Source organism: Ambystoma mexicanum, chromosome 7q, assembly GCF_040938575.1.
Source record: "Ambystoma mexicanum isolate Mex_15411 chromosome 7q, UKY_AmexF1_1, whole genome shotgun sequence".
NCBI lineage: Eukaryota > Metazoa > Chordata > Amphibia > Caudata > Ambystomatidae > Ambystoma > Ambystoma mexicanum.
Window position 1 is genome coordinate 488,252,483 of NC_090941.1, and position 24,520 is coordinate 488,277,002.

The 24,520-nt window shown below is 48.1% G+C and overlaps 1 protein-coding gene across 1 annotated transcript in view; it reads left to right on the forward strand.

Moving 5' to 3' along the window:
* Positions 1-24,520, forward strand: part of KPNA3 (karyopherin subunit alpha 3) — a 1,475,105-nt gene that overhangs the window by 1,329,145 nt on the left and 121,440 nt on the right. Inside the window, exon 16 of the mRNA XM_069640670.1 lies at positions 1,407-1,501. Coding sequence (XP_069496771.1) covers positions 1,407-1,501 — 95 coding nt within the window. The remainder of the gene's footprint in view (positions 1-1,406; positions 1,502-24,520) is intronic.

Genomic DNA, 24,520 nt, shown 5'->3' on the forward strand with positions numbered 1-24,520 from the left:
TTTGGCAGGGCAGTTTAACTTTCTGCTTGCCTCCTTCACCTACTGCCTTGGGAGTCTGATCAGATGAATCTGTGGGAGAAAAGCAATCCTTTGAAGGAGAAATTTTACCGTTATGTTCTTTCTATGGATTCTCCACCTGCAGATTCCTCATCCCCCCCACCCCCCAGCCATCCCCCCTTAGTCAATGGTTGGTGCGCATCCCATTTTTTGATGACTTGGTGATGGTCCCTAGTGAGCACTTTCTATTTTGGTGCATGTTGTTTCTAGAAGGACAAAAAAAATTAACTTTTCCGAGACTACACATTGTGGTGTCTTACACAAGTTCTTCCTTCCTTGGAAGCTTGTGGATATTTAACTTTTTGTGGGATTATTAGCCCGTTGTTAATTTGGTTTTCCTGTGCAGCGTGGTGAGCTAGGGCAAAAAGGGGGAAACTAAGGTATGGGGCGTAGTGACTTTATTTAAGATGCCTGACATCACGTCACTGACAATCGAATGCTGAGCAAGACGGATAGACTATCGATGGCTGAGGTCCAATACGCCCCCTGACGAAAAAATGTCAGAAGCGGCGAAGCTGGATGGGATATCGATCAGATGAGGAATCTGCGGGAGAAGAATCAATAGAAAGAACATTACGGTAAGTTATTTCTCCTTTGACAATTGTCGTGGCCGGTTTGTTCCTCACAAAAAAATGGTTTGCTTTTCAGTGCATCGGAACAGATTCCGTCAGCTGTAGAGCATGGCGGGGGGGAGGGGTGGAACGGAGGCGTGGGGTGGTGGAGTACCTATATGCTGCTATATGAATGATCATTGACGTCCTGTCCAAACTCTAGTGGTGTCAAGGTCTGACGGTGTCAAGACGAAGTTGATCCTCACGAGCCCCCTGTCAAAACGTTTCTTGCAGCTGGCGCTGAGGGGGATTATATATCAAGAGGAGTCTGTGGGAGAAGGCTGCATAGAAGGAACATTACCGTTAAGTAACTTGTCCTCCTATGATTATCATTTGTTGTTTTCTGAACTGTCAACTGACGAAAATGCAGCTAATGTACAATGATGATGAACAAGCCCAAAGTGAGTGCAGATGCTTTATTGGCTGGACATTGGTGAGCTTTCATTGTTTACGGGAAATTGAAACACTTTGTGAAACAAATTAGATACTTATCTGAAATTAAAGAAGCTAAAAACAGAACTAAGAATAAAAATGTTGCTCAACTTTAAAAACTCAATGATGGGCTTTTGCAGAGATTGATTTATTGACATGCCTCACACTAGAGAATTCATCTACCATTTGGCAAATGGAAAGCTTATCGCCATGTCGCAAATATATTTCAATATTTTTGGGGTTGAAATGCAAGCAACTCAATAGTTTTCATAGTTTAACACCATGCCCTTTTCTTTTATTCTTTAGGCTTGGAGAAAATTGAGGCTTTGCAGCAACATGAGAATGAAGACATTTATAAGCTAGCTTTTGAAATCATAGATCAGTATTTTTCTGGTGATGATGTAAGTACAATGTCTGGCATATGTATTCTTTCACATCAGCCAAATAGAATTGAATATTGTACTTTAGCATTCTGTTCAGTTGGTATACATTGGAATTTGATTAATGGATTTCACAAAAGCCGTTAACAGTTATGAGGTAAAGTTCAGTAGATCAACGCCTTTTGTATTCTATGCACAAAAAGCAAATTTGATCTGTGCTGTACCACAAAGATCCATCCTCTCCTCAGTCATATGCTGACCTACATGAAACGCTGCCTTTCCCTGACTTCAGTCCTTCAGTGTTCATTGCCTACTTGTAACTACCAAGTGAAGAATGGGTTGACTTCCTCACCCCTTTGGAGGTGCCACCAAACAAGTACCAGTCCAGAATTGGCTGACGGGGATAAATCAATTGAAAATGCTCTGAGCGATTTGGCTCCTGCTTGTTGTCTGCATGTTCTTGGTTAGTGTCACACAAACATATACCATGAACTACTTATGACTCATTAGACCCACTTGTGCAACTCAAGCATTCCTATGTGACACTATAAACATTCCCAAACTGAGTAAATGGCACATTGGGGCACATCAAGTAGACTTTTGAAGCACAGTGGGCATATATAATGGACAAAAAGGTAGTTTGCACCTTGTGTGAAAGTTACATTTTCAGCACACTGTGTACTAGCTAGTTTACCCAAATATGCCTCCTGTCTAGATGTGCTCGGCTGATACAAAGGGGCTGCTTATTGCTCTCGCTTATCAAATCTTTATTTCAATCCATGGAAATGTTACTAGATGGCTTGAACCCACTCCAAGTGCAAAGTCTGTCCTCTTCACAAACTACTTGCAGGCGTACTAGCCACTACCCTGGCACTGCTGATAGCTGCCAAGCAAGCTGCAGCCAGTCCTATTGCATCACTGCATACATTCAACTACATCACATCGACTCAAGGAATGTAATTGATTCCCCTTGCAAGCCCACCTCACCTTTAAGATCATCTTAATCACCAATAAAGCATTGATGACACACTGTCCTACAAGTAAAAAACTCACCATCTAAGCAGGACGATACAGCTGCAGGTGCCACGACATCTCCAGGTTGGAACCCAACAAGTGAGGAGAAAACAAACTTTCTACGACTATGCTTCCAGACTTGAAGATCATGCCTACAAACATCTGGCTTGTCCATCGCTTCCTGCACTTTACAATGGAACGGAAGGCCCTGCTCTTCAAAAAACATAACACTGACTCATGGGGGCAGGCCACTGACGTCCACACCCCCCTTCTGAATCCCAATCTTCTCCCTCCTTTCAAACATGTACCTGCTCTACTCCCCTCCCCGCCCCCGAACCTCCCTCTTTAGTACAAAGCTGTTGCTTTTTAGCTATGTTTGTGTTACAAAATATTTACAAACTGCATTTAAAATTTAGGCAAACCGGTTTTCATTTATAGTTGGATTTCCCTTTAGTATTCTTTTCATCTGTATATAAACATTCATTGACGCTACTAATAAAAGCATTTTACTTTTGTAACCATGTTTTTAACTCTCATCCAGTACATATCCATCACTCTGGAAATGGTCATTCTCAACATAAACCTTTCCTGTATTTTGTGACGACTGCATGTTTGCATTTTCATTGGTTAAAGTTAGCTGGCTGTTTGTTTTGGTGTTTCCTAATAGTTTAGTACACATCCTGGTGTACAGGTAAGCCATTTCCTTTTCATTAATGTTCCTTCATTCCCTTTGACTGTATTAAAATCTTCACCTGGACATTATGTAAGGGTCTGTTCAAGCTCTCCATAGAAGCACGCTCTACAGTACTCCATTCAAGTGCCAAGGTCCAATAATTATTTTTAGAAAATGTTTTGAAAACAACGTAATGGTAACATATGGTCATCACTCTTTCCAGTACAAGTGCCAAAGTCCTATTCCACGGTATGTTGTTATACCCCATGTTAAACATTGTAATCGCAAAAGATCCAGACTAATATATTTAGCCCTAAGCGGGATAATAGATTGTAAGGGATCATGTTATTTTTTTTTTTTAAGTATTTATAATGCAACTATACAGCAAATGGTGTTTCAAGGCGCAACAAGATGAGGGGTCGGGGGAGGGGGGAGACGAGAACGGTCCTACTAGGCCTTGTGATATTCATGTCATGCAATTGCAGTAACTGGGAGTGGAGGGGGTGCAAGCCAGAGCGGGATGCGCAAAAACAGGAGGAAAAGGAAGTGCAGGTCGGAGTGCTGAGTGCGCAAGTGCTAGGGGTTGGGGGGGGGTGGGTTCAGGGGAAGAGCCTCACAGGCCTAGGTGAGTGCTAAAGGAGGAAAGGTGGACAGTGCCAGGGGAATGCACAGTACAGGGTAATGAAGGTTCACATCCTAAGTGCGAGGACGGGCTGGATTGGCTCCATAGGGGTGCAGACCTGCCAGGCTAGTGCAGCGGAGTGAGTCTGGTTGGGCAAGTGCAGGGTAGGGTTTCTTTGTGGGGGGGTGTCATCAGGTGAGAGCAAAGTGCTTGGGCAGACTGGGCAAGGAGAGGGCCTGGCAACCTGTAAGAATCAGAAGGAACCAGACGGCCAGACAATGCGGCGGAGGGCGACATTAGCAGGGCAGGGGGAGAGAGCAGGAAGAAGAAAAAAGGAGGGTCTTGAAAAGCTTCCAGAACTTAAGGAGATCCGGCTCAAGTCTGAGAGGGACTGGGAGGCCATTCCAGAGGCAGGCTCCTACGGAAGAGAGATCGCTCCCCCCCCTCCCCCCCCCCCCCACACTCTGCTTGGAAAAGCATCTGATCTGCAGCGAGTTGGATCTAAAAGACCGAAAGGCTCTAGTAGGGGAGTATTTGGGTAGAGGGATTTAGATGTAGCGCTGTCCCAGGCACCAGAAAGCCGTGTATGATGCAGAGGTTCTTCAACTTGATCCTCGCAGCAACCGTGAGGCAGTGGAGAGATTTTAGGGCTTGAGAGATGGTCTCTTGGCTTGAGGCCAAGGAGAAGTCTCAGTCCTATTCTGGGTTTGTTTAAGGGGACGAAGGGAGGAATTAGGCAGATTGCGGAAGAGGCTGCTGCGAAAGTCCAACCTAGAGAGGACCAGAGCTCTGAAGACAGAGTTTCGGGGGGAAGGTGATGAAAGCGAGAATGCTTCTGAGGTGCAGCTGAAAGTGGGCCTTCTTGGCAAGGTCTGTGATGTGAGGAGAGCGAGAGAGAGGTCGAAGACACCAATGTATTTGGCCTCACAAGGGTGAGGGAAGGGGGCCCAGGAGGGCGGCCAGAAAGTAGGAGGGAAGAAGGGAGTTGGGGGTCCCAAAGAGAAGGATCTCAGTCCTACTAGTATTACGGCAGAGATCGTTAGCGGTGTACTATACCTGAATAGCAGTCAGTCAGGAATTGGAGAGGAAGAAGAGGATGGCAGCTTGACGGAGAGCTGGGTGTTGTCCGCATAACACCGGAAGTCAGGAGAGAAGGCGGAGATCAAATGGGCTTGAGGGTCAAGGTAGATATTGCAGAGCCACAGCGAGAGGATGGAGCCCTGAGGGACATCACAGATGGAGTGTGTGATGGAGGAGAGAAAAGGGCCCAGTTAAACCTGGGATGATCGGTCAGAGACAAAGGTGGTCAACCAGTCCAGTGCCAGGTGCGTGATGCCCAGGGTATCACAAAGCCAATTTAAGGGTGGCATGACTGACTGCATGAAAGGCAGAGGAAAGGTCAAGAATGATAACGGAAGGAGGGTTGGAATCTGGATTAGAGAGCAGGTCTTCAAAGATGTTCAGGAGAGCAGTTTCTGTGCCTCTGGCTACTCTGAAGCCAGACTTGTGTTCGTGGAGCCAAACAACAGATTGTGTGTTGGATGAACTGGGAGATGGCTAGCTTCTCCAAGAGTTTGCCCAGGAAGGGGGGGGTAATGTAGATAGGGCAGTAGTTAGCTGGGCAGGAGTGATCCGCAGAAGACTTTTTGAGAGGGTGTACAAGGGAGTGCTTGAGGAGTAGCGGGAAGGAAGCAGTGGCAAAGGAGTGATTTCAGAAATCGACCTAGGCTGGAGCAATGGAGGCAATGTTGTCCTTGATAGTTGTGGAGGAGCATGGGAGCACCTGTTGGGAAGAGACTGTCATAGTCAGGACTTGTCTATTGACCTCATCCAGTGCTATGGGTGAGCAAGAGGAGAGTAGGAGAGAAGGGGAGAGGGAGGCCTGAGAGAGCGGCTGAGGGAGATGGTGGTAGAGGAGAGTGAGGACAGGATGTCCCAAGTTTTGGTTATGAAGTGAGATGCCAGGGCACTGCAGAGGGTCCGATGGCCAAGGAGAAATGGACACTGCAGTAGGATTGGTGAGTTCCTTGCAGATTTGAACCATTCAGCTCTTTTAGTGTCCCCAGAGATGCAGACTTGGATGCAGGCCTTCTTTGTTGAGTGGATGGAGACTCTGTATTGACTTTGGAGCGGGTGGTGGCGGCGGGCCAGTCTGTCAGAGGGTGTGCTTGAAGCTTGCCACTTCGGTTCAGCAGCTCTGCACTTGCATTTCAGAGAGGCAAGGTCTGAATCTTACCAGGTGTTTTGCTTGGAGGCAGGCATCATGTGTATCCTCATGACCGGGGCAAGTGAAGATGAGAGTTGAAGTTTAGCAAGGGCTGTGTCAGTGTGTCATGTTTATTTGTAGAGTGCCTACTCCCATTGTTATGCCTTTTAGGCGATGTGGGGTAGAAGGCCCTTTGGAAGACTGTATTCTCTGCAAACATGCAAATAAAGAGCATCACATAAGTGGTTTGTCATTAGTTTGACTATTCATTTACTAGAAGAGATTACTATTTAAAAATGATCAAGAGCATTGTGTTCAGGCTCAGAAATGACTGCTAGTTCAGTGACTAGGCAACTGCTGGACCAAAGTTTCATGAGACTTGGCTGTATTCTGTGGGTTGCAGATAAGGGGGGGCTAATGGGTTTGTCTATCAACCCCTAGGGCAACTGTCTACAGTTGAAGGATCTGCTATACTTTACATGCAGAACAAATGCTCACTGAATAAGTCAAGTGCAAATTGCATGCACAATTATCAGATACATTCTTCCTCTTGTCTACCTTTGGGTTCTTGCAGTAGATGAACGTGAAGTATGAGTACATAGCCATCTATACATTGAAATATCTTTCAATTGATTACTTCCTCCCGCAGATTCCTCATCCGATATCTATTCCAGTGTCAGTTTTTTGGGAACTTTTTGGATGGGGTGAAGTACAACTTGACAGGACAGTGCCACTTGTCGGCTACCAACGGGACACCGTCCGCCATATATACACTACGTCCCCGTACCTCAGTTCCTTTTTTCCGCAGGCTCAGCATATTGTTTTTTTACAGAACTGGTCGTGTGAGAGAAATTGCAAATTCGATAACAATTGTCTAAAAAAATTTCATTTTTCGACTGCTTTTCATCTGTATGTCCGCACCTAATGTGTCCGGGCTCAAAACGGTGTCAAGACTGAAACTCCAAGAGGTCTCATCACCGACCCGCGTGCCACCTGCGTGTGGTGCCGGGGTAAAGATCATGTCATTGAGGATGGTGGTTCTTGTCAGCGGATGAACCCCAAGTGATTGACGGAACAGTTGCCAAAGCTAGTGCTTGGGCAACCCCTGAAGAAATCCCCGGCCCAGATCATCGGGGTAAGACTGAGGGTCCAATGCCTGAGGAAAATGACGGGCTTCGGAAGAAGGTCAAGCAATGGTTGCATTCTCAGAGCACTAAGTCTGGTCTTCCCACAAAAAGTTGTGCCACCGGTGCAGGAATGACTTAGATTCGTCAGAGGAACATGGTAAGGCCTATTAGTCTGTTGAAGGCAGAGTGGAAGGCTTTCAAGGAGTAGTTGCTCCAAATGTTTAAAACAGCTGCTGCCGGTATGAGACTGGTCTCGCTGCTGCAGGCTCCCACAACTCCAGTTGTGCCTGGAGGTTCTAGCACCAAGAAAGCAAAGTCCGGTCCAAATCCCTCGTGCATGACTACCGGGAAGCTGGCCTAGCGCCCGGAAGTGTGGATGCCCTGGCATAGTGCTGCTTGATGCCCAAAGCTTGCCAAGTTCCAACCAACTGAGGAAATGTTCAAGCGGCACTGCAGACCAGAGATCTGTCCACTTTTCCATGGCTGAGGAAGTCGTTTTGCCGCCTGCAGGGAAGTGCCCACCGGTGTGTTTCCTTGCGTCGAAGAAAGAGTCCTGCAGGTCCAAACTTGGTGGTGGCCCGCAGAGCAGTTCAGTGCTAGAGTCCAACCTGCCAGAACCCATCTTGTCATCGTGCTGCAGCACCGAAGGATCAAAGGCCGACAAACCATGAACTGAAGAAACCTGACACCTACTTCTACCATTGCTCTCATCACCACAAAAGGTAATCGACAAAAACCAAAGGACTCGTCCTCTGTTCCCAAGCCTTGTCGAGTTCCACAGTGAGTTGCAGCTTTGTGGGACAGCCACAGCTGGCGTAGCATAACCCGACCACTGTGACAGACATTCACTGCCTCATTTCCGACACTGCTAGGTTCCCTTCTCCTGCTCGACAGCAACAACCCAGTGACAACTTATTCTAGAGGGGGGGGGGAGAGGGGTCTTTCCTCATGGGGCATCGTCTAGTTAAGCGGAGAGACTCCACAACTTCCCCTTACAAGGTACTGTGACGAGGAAGAGGGGCTTCCTCCCTAAGGGTCCACCTAGGGGTCTCGGATTCGTCTTGGGCCTGGCTCCCCTGTTGCTTCATGCCAGGTACTTTATAATCTGAGGCATGGCTAGTCTTCGCAGATGTAAGTGACACGCATGAGGAGGAGGAGTGGGAAGAGGTGGGTTGGTGGTTCGGGAACTTTCCTTCTGTCCTCATTTGTATTGCTAGTATTGTCCCTTTTGTGTTGGTCATTGGTAGTTGATGGCAATGTTTACTGGTGCTACCTGAAGGTGAGGTGATCTTCTGTGGTTCCAATTTCCTTTGGCATTGTGTTCCATAGGTTAGCAGTTCGACGTGAGAATGCAGTTCCTCCGAATTTACTTTTCATATTTGTTCATATCGATTTGTAGGTCGTTGCTTGATCACTCTTCCCGGTTGGTAGCAGCTGATCTAGGTCTGATGAAATTCAGCTCCTTGTCCGTGTAGCGATTTCTGGGCAATGAAGGGCCTTGAATTTAATGTGGGTTTTTTTTTTTTTTTTTTATTATTATTATTTTTTACTGGGAGCCAATGTAGGCTTCTCCGACTTGGTGTGATGTGGTCTTTTTTCTCAGGAGTATCCTTGCTGCTGTGTTCTGGATGCGGCGCACCTTTTTGGTGAGCCTTTCAGGCGTTCTGAGGTAGAGGCTGTTTGCGTAGTCGATTCTTGACAATATCAGGGAAATGATTGCAAGGGTTCTATGTCGAAAAGAGAGGTAGGAGTATCTCTGTTTCAGGAGGTAGAAGCACTACTTTGTGATAACGTTCACTTGTGGTTCCAGAGATAGTCCATTGTCCATGAGCATTCCTAGGTTGTTTTTCACACTTGAAGTCTCCGGTTGGGTTCCTAGGCCTGGCAGCCAGTCCTGTTGTGAGTTGGTTCTGTTGCCCTCTCTGGGCAAGATCATTATTCCTATTTTGTCCGCGTTCATTTTGAGGTTGTTCATTGTCATCCAGCTGTATGTCTGAGACACAATTGTTGAGGGTAGTGTTTGCACCTTGGGTTGTGGCTATCTTGACAATTAGTTGTCTGTGTAGTTGTAGGTGGTCAGTCCGTGGGTTCGAAAGATTTTCATCAAGCGGGACATGTAGACTTTGAATAGGAGGGGGAAAGGCCTTGTGCCACTCTATAGGAGATTTTTTGGGGTGTTTGAGGTAAAAGGCGGTAAGTAAGTCCTTTCGGTTTGATTTGAGAGGAAGGATTTTAACCATTTTAAGGTGTAGTCATTTATACCGCATTCCATCTGTCTTTCTATTAGTGTTGTGTGACTGATTGTGTCGAGTGCCGCTGATATGTCCAGTAGTATAAGGGCAGATTGAGGGCCATTGTCTACATTTATTTTTAGGTCATCCCATATGGATAGGAGTGCCAATTCCATTCCTCATCGGTTTGAAGCCATCTTGCAAGTGGTTGACTATCCCATTTGTTTCTACGAAGTGAAGTATGATTTTGTATACATAGTTCTCCAGTATTCCTGCTGGTTAGGGCAGGTTTGATATAGGTCTGTAGTTGCTGGGGTCTTCCACACTTTCAGTTTAGTTATTTATCAGTGGTTTGATGCATACTGATTTGAAGGACTTCAGTACTTTTCCTTTGTTTAGGGATAGGTTCATTAGATGGCGGAAGTGAGATGCTGGGGTGCTGTGGTTGAGGACTGCTTTATAGATGTCTGGGTATTAAGGGTCGCTTTGAGATCCTGCAAGGTTGGTTTAGTTTTATTAGTGTGGAGAAAGTTTCTTTGTCTATCGGTTCAAAGTGGACAAGTCTTGCTGTGGTTGGTGCATCGCCAGTTAACCGTGGTTCCATGGTTGTGTTTACATTTGCGTAGTTTTTTGTTGGTCTATTAGATTGTTTACATTTTTGTTCTTAGGTAGTTGATGTATTGGCATAGTGCTTGTATTGTGATGGCACCTTTGTTGCAGGATGAAGGTATTTGTCTCTGATTCTGAATAGTTTTTTTCTGTCGGTTGGTTGCCGATTGGATTCTTGTAGCCTATTTATTTTTGCTTTCAGGACTGCTGATATGTATAATCTGAGTTGTATTTGATATTTTAGTTTGTCCGGTTGTTTGTAATATTACTCATACGTCCCTTTCCTCCATCCTTGTGGGCGTCCCCCAAAATGGGGACAGTACTGGAAACTTTGGCATCGAAAAATTGAACTTCACCTTTAAATTTAATACAGTGTGCGGGGCACTGCCCCACGCATCAGAACGCCTTGAGACACCGTCCTCCGGTGCCTCACTTCGGTCCCTTTTTCCGCACAGGTGGTGTGGGACCTGGCAGCTAGGCGCATAACCATTTTCAGCTTTCCGCATGTTTTGTTTTTTGGATCTTCTTCGCCTCAGGAAGTGGTGGCGAGCCCTATGGTACAGGCGGATGGTCTTCAGAGTTCCTTCTACCCGATCAGCCTTATGGTTACGTACCCCAGTCTCCTAGACGCTTCGGTCGGGAAAGGAGACCCAGCACGGCTGGAGTCTCCGGTCTCGCAAATCGACACAGCCAACGGAGGCCTGTGCCTGGGGATCGAGATGAGGCGGACGGTGTGGATGCATGCCACTAAATACTCCTCAGATGTGCAGGAGAGGATCTGGATCTTCCTTTTTAGGGGACAGACCTTTTTCATTCGTCCATGGATGACGAGCAGACAAAAAAGACCTCTGCGCTGACCGCTAAATCATTTGCCATCCTGACCAAACCAGGGCAGAAGACAGACTTCAAACTCCGTTCTTTCAGCTGCTTCAAGGGGTTTTGGGACCACAGTGCAAGGCAACCAGACATGTCCCCTAGTGACCACAGGAGGAAGCAGCAGAAGACATTGCGCAGTTTTTCCGTTCCCCCTCAGATGCCAAAAAGTAATGACGTAACGGTCAGGGAACACAGCTCGCCTGTGGGGGTGCTGGCTGGCTCCCTTCATGGACAACTGGAAGCTTTGTTTAAAGAGTTCTTAGACTTTTTTTCTGTAGTCTCCACAGGCTCCAGTCTTCCTTCTCCTCCCCTGCGTGAGATAGGGTCCCCAGCCCTTTTACGGGAGATCCTCTTTTCAATATGCAGTCGGTGGAGCCGGTTCCTCAGACAGCGGCTCCGGCTTTTACTCCAGAATTTTTGCTGTACTCAAGAACTAACAGGCTTGCCTGAAGGTAGTCCTGGACCTTTCATTCCTCAACCTATCTTTACTACTCTAACGCTTCAAGATGATTACTCCAGCGCACATAGCTGAGAGTCTATGCGCAGGGGACTGGATGTGTACCCTAGGCCTCGAGGATGTGTACTTTCATGTCCCCATCGAACAGCCGCATTGGAAATTTTCTGCGTTTCACAATTGTAGTAACACTTGCAATACAAGGTCCTGCCTTTCAGTCTTAATTCTGCACTTCGTGTGTTCACAAGGCTAATGAATGCAGTGACTGGTCTCCACCTGGAGAGCCAGCACTTATTCCCCCATTTGGACGACTGGCTGGTGAGGGGCAGCTCACCCGAGGGGGGTGGTGCACTCTTGCCAACATCTAGCGGACGTTCCTCACCAGCTGGGGTTCTGACTCCCTCACAGCACCTGGTGTTCCTTGGAGCGCTCCGGGACAGACCCATGCAGCGGGTCTTCCCCACGCCCGAGAGGCTTCTGTCCCTCGGCAAGGCGATAGGGCACCTTCTAGCCAATTGGACCACCGCAGCATGGTGGTTCCAGTACCTTCTGGCACCGATGCCGTCTTGCGTGCTCACAGTTTGGCACTTCTGCCTCAAGATGAGGCGCTTTCAGCTCCACCTGGAGGCCAATTGGGACCAGGAAACAGGGTTACTGTCATGACCACTGCTTCCAAGGAGTCAGGAGCAGCCCAACGCCCTTGGAAGCAGGCTCACAACATTCATTGCAGACGCCAGCAAGTACCTTTAGGGACCTTTTGGGCCTTGTCCTGGCACCGGTGGTGCCAGGCTCATTGTGGGGACTGGTCCCGGCACAAGAAGCGCCGGGCTCATAGCAAATACAGAAGTGCTTGGGTGGACCTACCTGCAGCAGACCATGCTGCTTCCTTACCGACAAGATGTCTTCATCCTCTTCTGGCAGGAACTACTTTTCCTCTGGGTGGGGCTGGCACCACTCCCTAGGACTGGAACTCTTCTGGAAACTGGAACTCTTTTTCTTACCTGGGCGAGGCTGGGAAGAAGACGCCTAAGCACTCCTGTGCACTATTTAAACCACACCCGATTGGTGCAACGTGCTTCGCATTATTCTGCATCAGCAGCAGGACGCTCACCGTGTCAGTTCCAGGGAATCTTCCATTCCGGCTCCTGTGAACGCGAAATCTCCGGATTTACCTGATGAGAATCCAATCTTCAGTCTTCAGCAGCATCTGCAAAACAACAAAAACACAGATTAGCAAAGTCAAGGTCAGCGCTTCAACTTACCCGATCCACCGGAGTGTTTAAGGTATTTGCCGCATTCTTTCTCCGCCATCGAGCCCTGCAAAGACAAAAGAACATTGGTTAGTAACGTTCTGTTTCTGCACGGCTTACCTGTGCGACGTACGCTCCAAAGTCAGCTCGCACCGCACTCCGCTACCTGCAAGGCAAAAGAGACATTAAGGTGCGTTTAAAGGCCTAGAACACACTTTCTACTTACGTGCCTTCATATGCTCCATCATCTTGTCCACTCTTCGGCACAAACCTGGGCATCATCTCCGGCGCCTTCATCATTCTCCATCTGAAAGGAAAAGACATTAAGGTGCGCATTAAAGTACTGTGGCATTCATTCTACTTACGTGCCTCCACGAACTTTGGCATTCTTTCGCCATCATTTCTTCTCAGTAAACCCTGCAGAAAAGGGACGTTAAAAGAGAACATTAAGGACTTTGATATATGCAAAATACGCTCGTGCAATTAACGGCGGCATCGCTCTCTACTTACCCTCTGCAATCAAGAGGCTGATCCCAAATCCAGTGAAGTAACTGGACCCAGAGCCCCTGCACAAGACGCAGGATGGAGAGCCCGGCATTCACCTATTTAAGGTGAGCACAGTTAGCAACCGAGTACCACGGGAGGAGAGAGTGTGGGGGTAGAGACTTCATCCAACCTTCCAGCTACTAATCCCCTGATTTTTCCACTTGTAGACATCTCACCCTCCAAGTCAAGCTTTCGGTGAGAAGGGGGCCAAACCAGGGAGCCAAACGAACCCTACGCTTATCATTGAAGATGGTTTCACCGCCCAGCCAAAACCCGCGCCTCCGAGGGAACCAGGTGAGCGCTACAGTTACAGTCAGACAGAATTCCAATTCTCCTGCCCCTCCTCCTGGATCTTCATTGGTGGCTGATGGACTGCAATGTGGAAGTGGGAGCCCCCTTCACCCCACCAGAGCCCACTCTGGTTGTGATAAAGGATGTCCTCCCTTTTGGCCTGGGAGGCTACTCGATCCTTGGCGCATGGTATAGTGTGGAGGCCCTCCTGCATATCAATCCCCTCGAGCGCAGGGTGGTGGGCCTGGTGTTAGGCAGAAACCTGTGCAGTTCCCTCTGGGACCACTACAAAAGATTTAAGACTACAGGTGTTTGGCAGTAAACCCACTTGGTAGCAGTCTGTACCACACAGATTCACTTGGTAGCTGTGGCTGAGCAGTCAGACTTCCCTCAAGAAGAGTTAGGCAGTATACAGAGTATTCACAATAGGTCAGAAGAACACAGTAGAACAAGTAACACTGACCAGAGCTTGGTGTAACAGAGATATAATTATTTATTTAAAACCACATCTAGTAAAACACACAGGCACTAAGGTGAAGCAGTTAAGAAACACGGTCACTAAAAGATATACACTCCCTTAAAAGAATATTAGACAAGTCTTAAGTAAAGCCCCACTTATTTCCAGACAGCGGTGAGCGCTTAACGCAGATGGCACTCTAATAATTCGTTTTAAAAAGGGAGAGAAAAGCAGATTATGATTTGCAACAGATCCCAACACTTTCACAAGAACACAACAAGAGAGGAAGGCAAAGTAAACCGTGAAGTTAGAGTTCAGAAGGCCGGATCCACTTTAAGAGGATCAGAACGAAATGTGTCCAAGGTCACACGGTTGCAGTGCACAAAAGTCTTGAAAAGGTTCAAAAAGAGTTGGACCAAAGAAAGGGACCGGTTAGATGGTCAAGGCGGCCAGCCCAGTCCAGAAGGTTAAGGGATTATTATTACCTTGTAGCAATCTTTAGAAAGGGAGGCCTGGTGGACACGGTACCTTTAAAGTGGTGAGAATACTCCAGTGGGGGCAGTTGTTCCTGGCAGCGGATGCAAGTCAGTGCTTCGTCCGGGGGAAGAGAGGATCTCGTCGGGGAGGAAGACAGGAGTCCGTTGCACTGCCAGGGAAGAAACCAGCCGCAGAGTTCTCAGGTAAAAGAAGCGGTCCTTTTATTCGCGGTCCAGTGGTAAGTGGCTATCCGGTTTCTGGGGTGCTTGGCATGGGCAATTCGACCACAAGACGTCCTGGGATGCGAGGAAAAGAAGGTAAACTGTTTGTGCCCACCAGTCAGGGGAAGAAGCCTCTCCACCCGGTAGATCTTCTCTGTCGTTGGGAAGTGGTGAGTCGGTTCCGCAGGGCTCCACCGGTGGTGTCGTCGTGGTAGGTCTGCTCAGCTTCTCCCTCGTCGGATTCTAAGGTCCTGTGGCGACTTCTGAAGTTCCAGTCCCCAAAGCCCTGCTTTTATGCAGCACACCGCCATTCACTCAGCCAAGCTGTCAATCAAACATGCTAAGTGGTGAGCCATCCGGCTCACAACTTGGGCCAATCACACAAGAGTGCGACTTGAGTTACCAAGGTAACTCAGTCCAGGGTGCCTAAACCCCCTCCCACACCCCCCTGTGGTACCCAGACAGAGTGGCACCACTTTTGGAGGCTTCAGTGGAGAAGCCCGCCAAAAGGTGGAACAAAGGGCTCGACTTGGGTTGGAGTCACAGAAGAGAACACAAACGCCATTTTAGAATCGAGTCCTGGCAAAAAATACCAACCGGCGAATTAATATTAATTAAATAAACCGGCGGTATGTTCGAGGCTATGAGAATTAAATAATTAAAGTTGGTAGCCTTGAACAATGGGAAAATCCCATAGGGATATATTCGCGGTCGAATATAAAAAGTAGTATCAACTGCCACCAGCCAAAACTCGATCAGGGGGGACGGAGACGTGCCCCCTCGACTAACAGACCCCAGGGCAATCGAATTGCCCCGACCAGTACGTCCACAATATGATGGCTTGTACCGGTTTCTGTTAATAATTTGGGACTAGTAAAGCCAGTGGTGACTTTACATGCCCTGGGAGACAGTAGTCAGTCCCAGGGTATGGAGTCTATGGTGGGGTGTCACTATGACACCCCTGTGTCACTGCACGGAGGGTGCTGTGTAACACACATAGTAAACACATGAGACCCTATGGAGTAAAGGACCCCATAGCCCATGAAACACATTAACAGTCAAAGGAACACCATATATCGGGTCCAAGAGTGGGAGAAAGAGTCTCACTCTTGGCAGGAGAAAAAAAACAAACTCCAGAAATCCAGCAAAGCTGCTTGGGGACTCACTAGGTTAGTAAATTCAGCCTAAAGAGAGAATTCTCCCTAACACCTGGCTCTTTCTGCCACTCAACAGGGACAAGGTGGTTTCTGGTCAGGACCGACAATTCCACGACTATGTTCTACTTGAACAAGCACCATGGCACTTGCACCCCTCTCCTATGCAGGGAAGTGGTGTCAATTTGGGAATGGGTGTTAGGGAGAATTCTCTGTTAAGGCTAATTTCCCAAACCTAGTGAGTCCCCCAGCAGCTTTTCTGGATTTTTGGGGTTTATTTTTTTCTCCTGCTAAGAGTGAGACTCTTTTTCTCCCACTCTTAGGCATGATTTGAGAATGTCCTTTGACTGTGAATGTGTTTTATGGGCTATGGGGTCTTTTACTCCATAGGGCTTCATGTGTTTTTGGTATGTGTTACACAGCACCCTCAGTGCAGTAACCTAGTGACCCCCAAACATAGACTCCGTACCCTGGGACTGACTGTCTCCCAGGGCATGTAAAGTCACCATTGGCTTTACTAGTCTCAAATTGTGAACAGAACCAGTACAAACCATCATATTGTGGAAGTACTGGTAGGGTAATTCGATTGCCCCAGGGTCTGTTTTCCAAGGGGGCACTGTCCAGTCCCCCTTGTCGAGTTTCTGGCTGGTGGCAGTGGATACCACGCAAAATATTCCACCGGAATATTTCTTATGGGATTTTCCCATTGATTTTAAACGCACCACTTTTTGGTGCAATGTTAAAGATACTGCCGGGTTATTTATTTAATAATTCCCGGTTGGGTCTTTTTGCCAGGACTCGGTTTTAAAATGGTATTTGTGTTTGCCTCTGAAACTCTAACCCAAGTCGAGCCCTTTGTTCCTTTTTTTGGCGGGCTTCTGCACAGAAGCCCTCCAAATGATGCCACTCTGTCTGGGGTCTACAGGATGTGTGGGAGGGGGATTAGGCACCCTGGACTGAGTTGCCTTGGCAGCTCAAGTCACACTCTTGTATGATTGACCCAGTGGTGAGCCGCCCCGGCTCACCACTTAGCATGTTTGAGTGACAGCTAGGCTGTTGAATGGGGGTTTTTCTGCATAAAAGCAGGGCTTTGGGGACTGGAACTTCAGAAGTCGCCACAGGACCTACAGAATCCGAAGAGGGGAGAAGCTGAGCCATCTACAACGACGACACCACCGGTGGAGCCCTGCTTTACGAACTCGCCACTTCCCCGACGACAGAGGAGATCTTCTTCCAGGAGAGTCTTCTTCCCTTTGAGCTGGTGGGACCAACCAGTTCACCTTTTTCGCCTTCCTGGACGTCTCGTGGTCGAATCGCCTGTGCCAAGCACCCCGGCGGCCGGATAGCCACTCTTCACGACTGACCGCGAATAAAATGGTTGTACCTTTTAATCGGGAAATCCGCGGCTGGTTTCATCCCTGGCAGTGCAATGACTTCCAGCTTTCTTCCTCGTCGAGATCATCTCTTGCTCTGGTCGAAGCCACGACTTGCACCCGCTGCCAGGAACAACTGCCATCGCTGGAGCTTTCTCACCATTTCAGGTACTGTGTCCGTCCCGCCTGGTCTCCCTTGCAACGGGATTGTCCAAGGTGTCCTGTAAATCTTTGACTTTCCAACTGGGTTGACCTCAGACCTGCTAACTTTGCCTTTCTGAACTGATCCAACCTTTTTGGCATTTTCTGCAAAGACTTTGAGTGCATTTCCACTGCGTGATCTTGGGCACATTCCGCCTTGCTCTCTCCAAGAGAGGGCCTGGCCTATGAACTTTGGCTCTACAGTAGACCCTGCCTTTCTTGACTTGCTGTGGTTACTTAAAAGTGTTGGTACTGTGTTATTTCCATGCTCTGCCTTTTCTCTCCCTTTTTAACGAATTATTGGAGTGCCATCTGAGGTTACGCACTCACCTCTGTTTTGCTAATAAGTGGTGTCATAACCTAGACTTGTCGAATAATTAACTAGGGAGGTGTATATACTTATAGTGACTGTGTTTGAACTTGCTTGATATATTCGTGCCAGTATATTTTCATAAGTGTGTGTTTTAAATAAATAATTATATACTTTTAATACCAAAGCTCTGGTCAGTGTTTGCTTGTTATATTGTATTTTGAGCCCTATTTTGTATACTCTATATACTGCCTAACTCTGCTTGAGAGAAGTCTGACTGCTCAGCCACAGCTACCATGTAAATCTGGGTGGTGCAGACTGCTACCAATTGGGTTTACTGCTTACTCCTGTGGTCCTAAACTTTTTTCAGTGGTCCCTAAGGGAACTGCACAGGTTTCTGCCTAACAATGGTCCCTATCAGATGAAATCTGGATTTCCTCTGTCCATCTCCCGGGGGGACATCAATGGGGTTCAACACCTACGAATTACACCAACTGTTTGTTGGCCCTGTTCCAGACATGGGGGTTTCCGGATCTAGACTTATTGGCATCTCCTCTGAATTCCAAGTGCCCCCCAGTTTGCGACGGGGTTGGGTCTCTGGAGGATGTGTTACAGCTCTGCTGCAGGTGCTATGAGTTTCCTCCTTCATGGCACAGTGGGTAACTGCTTGGTGAGGCACAGTTCACAATAGTAGTAGTATGAGTGGTAGGGTTTTCTGCAGCACAGTAATGGCTGTGCTCCCCGCTCGTACCACCTTAGCTGGTTGTCGCTGAAGGATGACTTGTCAGGAGTCCAGGGGTAAACAGGGATGGCAACTGCCCTTTGCCTCTGGCCCTTAGCTGGCTGCCTGGGCAGTTTGCCTTGGAATCTTCCGGTAACAAGGCAACTCCCGAAGGAAACAACCAATCACAGGTCTGAAAGGCGAGAGGAGAGCGGGATGAGGACAGGGGAGGGAAAATGGGTGGGCTACAGGTGCAAGAGCGGTCAGCAGAACAGGAAAAAGGAAATAAACAAAAATGGAGAGAGAAAGGAGGACAGGGAACAGGCATAGGGCACTTGCCACAAAGTGTCCAATGTAAAGATTGAAGAGGGGTGTCTGTGGTACTCCTCACTATATGGTTGGGGTAGAGGCACAGAGGTTTGGGTGCCTGTGCCACTACCCCAACCATAAAGTGAGTAGTACCACAGACACCCCCTTCAATCTTTACAGATGCCGACAGTTGACCTTTTTTGTCCCCGAACCCTGATCAATGTTTTCCGAAGCAATGCGGTCAATTTTCGATGAGCTGGGGGATGAAGTGCCTTTTGGCTTTGAGCCTATCAGTGGAGTGTCTGGAGGAGACAACTATTTCGCTGACCAAGCTGATTTGCTTGCTCTGGCTGAAGGGCTGCATGACTCATGTGGATTAGACATGTCTCCTGATTTAGATATGCAACCGGTCGCTCCTTATTGCCACCCTAATGTACGGTACCAAAGGACTGTGAGGAGGGTGGTAGAGGCCTTGAGTTTAAGCTTGCGCCAGCAAAACCTCTGTTTGCTTATGATGTAATGGAAATCTTCTATAAGAGACGGCAGACAAAAAGGGCATTACCTTTTTAATGCAGCCATATTAGACCATATCTCCACATTATGGCTGACACCTTGCTCCATGCCAGCTATGGATAAAGAGCATATAAGCCGGCTGGAGGGGTGGGAAGGATTTGCCTTTTCAGTCTTCCCATCTCACGCCAGAAGACCTAGTGGTACAAGGTTCTACAGTAAACTCTAGACAGCCATGTCCACCTCTAACCTCCCTACAGACAGCGAATGCCCTGGCCAATAAGATCTTCACCTAGGGCAGCATGGCCTGGAAGGCAGTCAGTGCATCATGTGCATTCGCAAAGTACTCTGACAGACTGTGGAGACTCATGGCAGAAGCAGCAGAGAGTATTCTGTGAAATGAGGGACGAGTTTATGCAGATCATTGATGATAGCAAGGAGGTGGCATGCCAAGCACTGTAGTCCGGCCTGGACACAGCAGATTGCGTAAGCTGTGCAATGGGGTCTTCCACTGTATTTAGGATGTCTGCCTACCTTCACAGCTTAGGATTCTCGCTAAATAGCCAGGCTAAACTTCTGGACATGGCTTTCGAATGTGAGCACTTGTTCAACTGAAGGCTTATGAATCCTTGGATAAATTAAATGTCTTCAAATCGGCTGCCAAGTTTCTGGGCTTAGCTGTGCAACAACTTGAGAAGCAATCTTTCAGCTCCTCTGGGGGAAGAGGCTACAGGCGGTACATTCAGTTTGGAAAGAGGGCACAGATCCTGCAAGTCAGGCAAGGGCCGAGGCGTTTCTCGTGTCCTGGATAGGGCAGAAGCGCCTCTAGGGGCCAGCAGACTGTGACAGCAGCATCGGCACCCGCGCTAAGCTGCTTTGAGATCTCCCCACGTGTTTCACCAGATGGAGGGAGAATTTCCAAGCACTTGCCGGGTGGAAGGGGTTAACCTCTGACACATGTACCTTGCAACTAACCGCATGGGGGTACAGTCTACCTTTTTTAAGAAAACCTCCATTCAGACAGACCTCCTCTCTCCCATTCCCCCATAGCAGAGGGGTATTCTCATTGTTTTCTGGTACCCCAGAAAGGGGGAGGACTCCGTCCCATTCTGGACCTCAGGACCTTGAACAGGTTCCTGAGGATGGTGACATTTAAAGAAATTCTCCAGGCTCTGCAACTCCAGGACTGGTTGGTGTTGCTGGACAATCATGACGCTTATTTTCATGTGCCAATTCATTGTAAGCACAGGCGATTCCTGAGATTGTTCATAAGGGACAATCATATCAATTCAAGGTGCGTGATGGCAGTGCTAGTGGCGCACCTCAGGAGTTCCTGTGTTCACATATTCACATACCTGGACGAATGGCTGATCAGAGTAAGATCCCCGGCAGTTATCGACGCAGCTCAAAGAAACCTGCTGTCTGCTTCACAGGTTGTCCTTCTCACTTAATTTCCAGAAGTACCACGTCACACCAATACAGAAGCTTCAATTCATCAGAGCAGTCCTGGACACACTGGTGAGGAAGGCTTTTTTTCCCTGAAAAGTTAACCGTGTCGAGGAAATGCTTGATCTTTTCCAGAGTCATGACAGTCTACCAGCGACTTCCTTCCTCCGCCTCTTGGGACTCATGGCCTTCTGCATTTTTCTGGTGCATAAGGCCAGACTGCAAATGCGATCCCTGCAGTGGCTGTTGAGGGATCAATGGTTCCAGTACTTCGATGACATGAATGACATTCTCAAGGTATCGAGTTCGGTGACCAACGACCGATCTGATTGGCGCCAGCAGAGAGAATCTTAATGAAGTAGGAACCCTTTTGGCCTCCGTGGCCCCAAGCCCAGGAGGTCATGGATGCATCCTTGAAGGGTTTGGGCACTCACTGCGAGGACCTGCAGGTGAGCAGCCTTTAGTCACCAATAGAATGCCTGTGGCATATCAACAGGCTGGAGTGTCGGGCATTCTGGTTGGCCTTGATGGCCTTTACACCCTCCATCAAGGAGCAACGCGTCCTTGTTTTGACAGAACATCCAGTGGCCATGCACTACCTCAACGAACAGGGGGCATGTTTGGTCTCTAGCCCTATGCAGGGGGGGCACTGCACCTATATTTCTGGATGCTAGAGAGCTGGATCTTTGCTTCAGCTGGCCATCTAGCAGAAACAGGGCACAGGCTGTTGGATGCCCTGAGCAGGCAGAGCACGGTCTCACACAAGTGGGAAGTGTGCCAGGAAGTTCTCCATTTCACTCAGTGGGGTACCACAACAGTAGATCTGTTTTGCCAACAGAGCCGATGGGAAGTGCAGACCGTTATGCTCGAGGGAATTCCTGGCGAAGGGTAAACTGAGGAGAAGACGCATTCCTGGTGGAGTGGGTCTTTGATCTCCACTATGTGTTCACTCCCATACCCTTCATCCTGTGGGTTCTCGGGAGGTTTTGAGCCACCATGATCTTGATCTCCTCGGACTGAGTGAGGAGAACATGGTACTCTGAACTCCTGGACTACCATCTGCCCCCCTCTCTGGTGGCCTCAACGATCGATTCTCTGGTCTCAGTCGGAGGTTTGGGTGCTCCACCCAAACCCTGAATCCCTCAGCCTACATGCATGGCTCTGGAGCAGATATGGCATGATGACTCGGATCTCTCAGAAGAGGTACTGAGGTGCTACTGGCTGCACGCAGACAGTCTGAGGCCTTTGTACACGTGCAGATGGAGAAGATTCGAGGCGTGGTGTAGGCAACGCAGGATAGACCCTATCGCCTGTCCCACCACTAGTGATGAACTTCCTTCTCTCATTGGCCTCTTCAGGCCTTCAGATAGGCACAGTCAAAGGTCACTTGGCGGATTTGCCTGTTTTTAAGAGGTCTCCAGATGTTGTTTTGCATTTGTATAGCGCCTTATGTACCATTGGTATGATCTCAAAGCGCTGGTAGTTTGAACGCCCTCGGGAACCGCAGTTCGTCAGTTGAGAGAGGGAGAGTCGTAAAGTGCGTGGGCGCACCAGGTATGTGTGCAGCCGGTGTGGTTGTTGCATGATGGCTGCTTCTTAGCAGTAGGTGTGGTGCTGAGATCAGTTGAATGTGTTCAGTCTGGAGGGTTGACAACCAGACTGAGTTATGGCTGCGTTAGGCCTGAGGAGACGCCTAAGCTAGCTGGTGTGTGCTAGCTAGCTGTGTTTTATTAGGATGATGGGTGGTTTGATGGGTCATGTTAGTATGAGAACAGCTTTACCGAATGTGAAGTGTATGCAATTAGGCACAATCTACCTACTAAATTTAACCTTTAACACAGTGACGCTATTAGGGTACATTCAATGTTGTTGTTGATACTATCTTAATTCAACTCTAATACAGTGACTCTAATAAGGGATCCTTTATTCACGATCCCGGTTATGACCCAATTACTGAAAAATCTTGTAAATAAGTTCACACCTACTGCGTTTTTGGTTCCCGATTGGGATCTAAATTTGGTTTTAACTTTTTGATGACTGCTCCGTTTGAACCCATGTATTTGTATCCTATCGGGCTACTTACCCTGAAAACTGCTTTTCGAATGGATTGTGTTCTCCAACGTATTCCTTATCCATGACCTGTAATGTCCACAACTGTCCTGCATTTGGAAATCTTTTCGGCAGAGGGCACCCTCGCGTCCATGTCATCGGGTCGATGTCCCTCGAGGGCCTCCGTCGAGTGTGATGTCATCGCATGTTAAAAGTATAACGCATGGTGCCCGTAGCCTCAGTTCAGTTTTTTCAGCAAACGTATTTGTTTCGAGAACTCTGCGCACCTGGTGTCTTCAACTTCGTATTGTACGATTATATCTTCTTCTTCCACCCCACCGACCCTGCGGTCTGGCTTCAAGAAATGTCGGGACTGCGGGTCCAAGATGTCCCTCACGGACCCGCACTGTATCTGCTTGTGGTGCCTGGGCGAGGACCACTGTTTGAAGTGCCAGTCGTTGACTGCCAAGGCCTTGTGATAGCATAAGGGGAAATTAAAAGTAGACCGTGTTTCCAAACCCCGTAAATCCAGATTGGCTGGTATGTCGACTGACGAGTCGATGGAGTCTCCTGGTCGGAAAACATCCGGCAGGTCTAGGTCCCGGAGTGGTTTGCGCCACTCGTCCTCTTCGTCGAGGCGGTCCCAGAAGCAGCGTCACCGTTCACCTTCCCCGTCGGATACCCGAAAAGCGTGTTGTGCACCACTAAGTCCTCCTACACCTGAGGAATGTAAGGCTTTTCGAGAGCAAATGTTAGAGAATTTTTAGTCTCAAGGCACAGTTCCGTCTGCGGCTTCAGTTGAAGCCGGTGAGGAACAGTCTTGGTCTGATACTCGTACACCCTCGGGTTCAGGTATGCAGCGTGATAAACATTGGGAACCGCCGAGGTCCCGTTCGGACAAGGCATCGGGTGATCGCCAGAGACGTTCCATGTCGCAGTCTTCGTCTCCTACGAAACCGGCGAAGCCGTCGGCGCTGTTTCCATCAAGGGAGTCTGTCGGGTCTTTCCCTGGGGTCAGGCCTTGGAAATCTTCGGCGCCTTTTTCGACGCTGACGCCGTCCGAGCCATCCCTCTGGGACCACTACACACAACTATGACTACAGGTGTAAGCAAAACTAACCTTTGGTATAAGTCTGTACCACACCGTTTTTGGTAGCGAGCTGAGCAGCCAGGCTGATCTCAAGAGGGAATGTGAGCTTGTAAGGGTGTTACACAAAGGTCTACAATGACAAGTATTCAGATAGACACTTCTACTCAAGGTTTCTTGGTAAAAACAATTATTAATTTATTACACAATCATTTATAAAGCATTCAATAAATGGGGCAACCAATATCACACAAATTATACTACAATACTGATAAATAAGCAGTTGAGCTCCCTTGAAGTCGGAGCAAAATAGCATTGAAGTAGGAGCAAAAAGGCATAAGTTGATAAAACGAATATTAGTTACTTTAAAACAGTGCAAATAATTTGAGTTCACCAGAGGAGTTGATTCAATGCAATAGGTAGGCAAAAGTCAATGGGCTAGTGTCTTGTAGGAGTAAAAACGGTTCTGGTATTTAAAACGGAAGTCTTTGCCACGGTTCTTAGAAGTAGTTCACGGAAGAAAGGTTTGTATGTCTGGTCACAAGCTGACTAGGCTTGCAAGTTGACAAAGTTCCACAAACTTTTGCGGTGAGAGGTAAGTTCTCTCGGTCGGGTTTTCACAGTACCTTATATTGGAGAAAAAGATGCAGCTGAAGACTGTGTTCCTGGCAGTTCCTACAGATCTCGCTGTTCCTGAGCCTCGCCTCGGTCGTGGGGACAAGAGCGAGGAAGTTGGGGGGGGGGGGGGCTCATGAACTGCACGGGGACGGATCACAAAGCTGGCAAATTGGCAAATCTTCGATTCCGTTTGCAGTTCTTCAAGCAC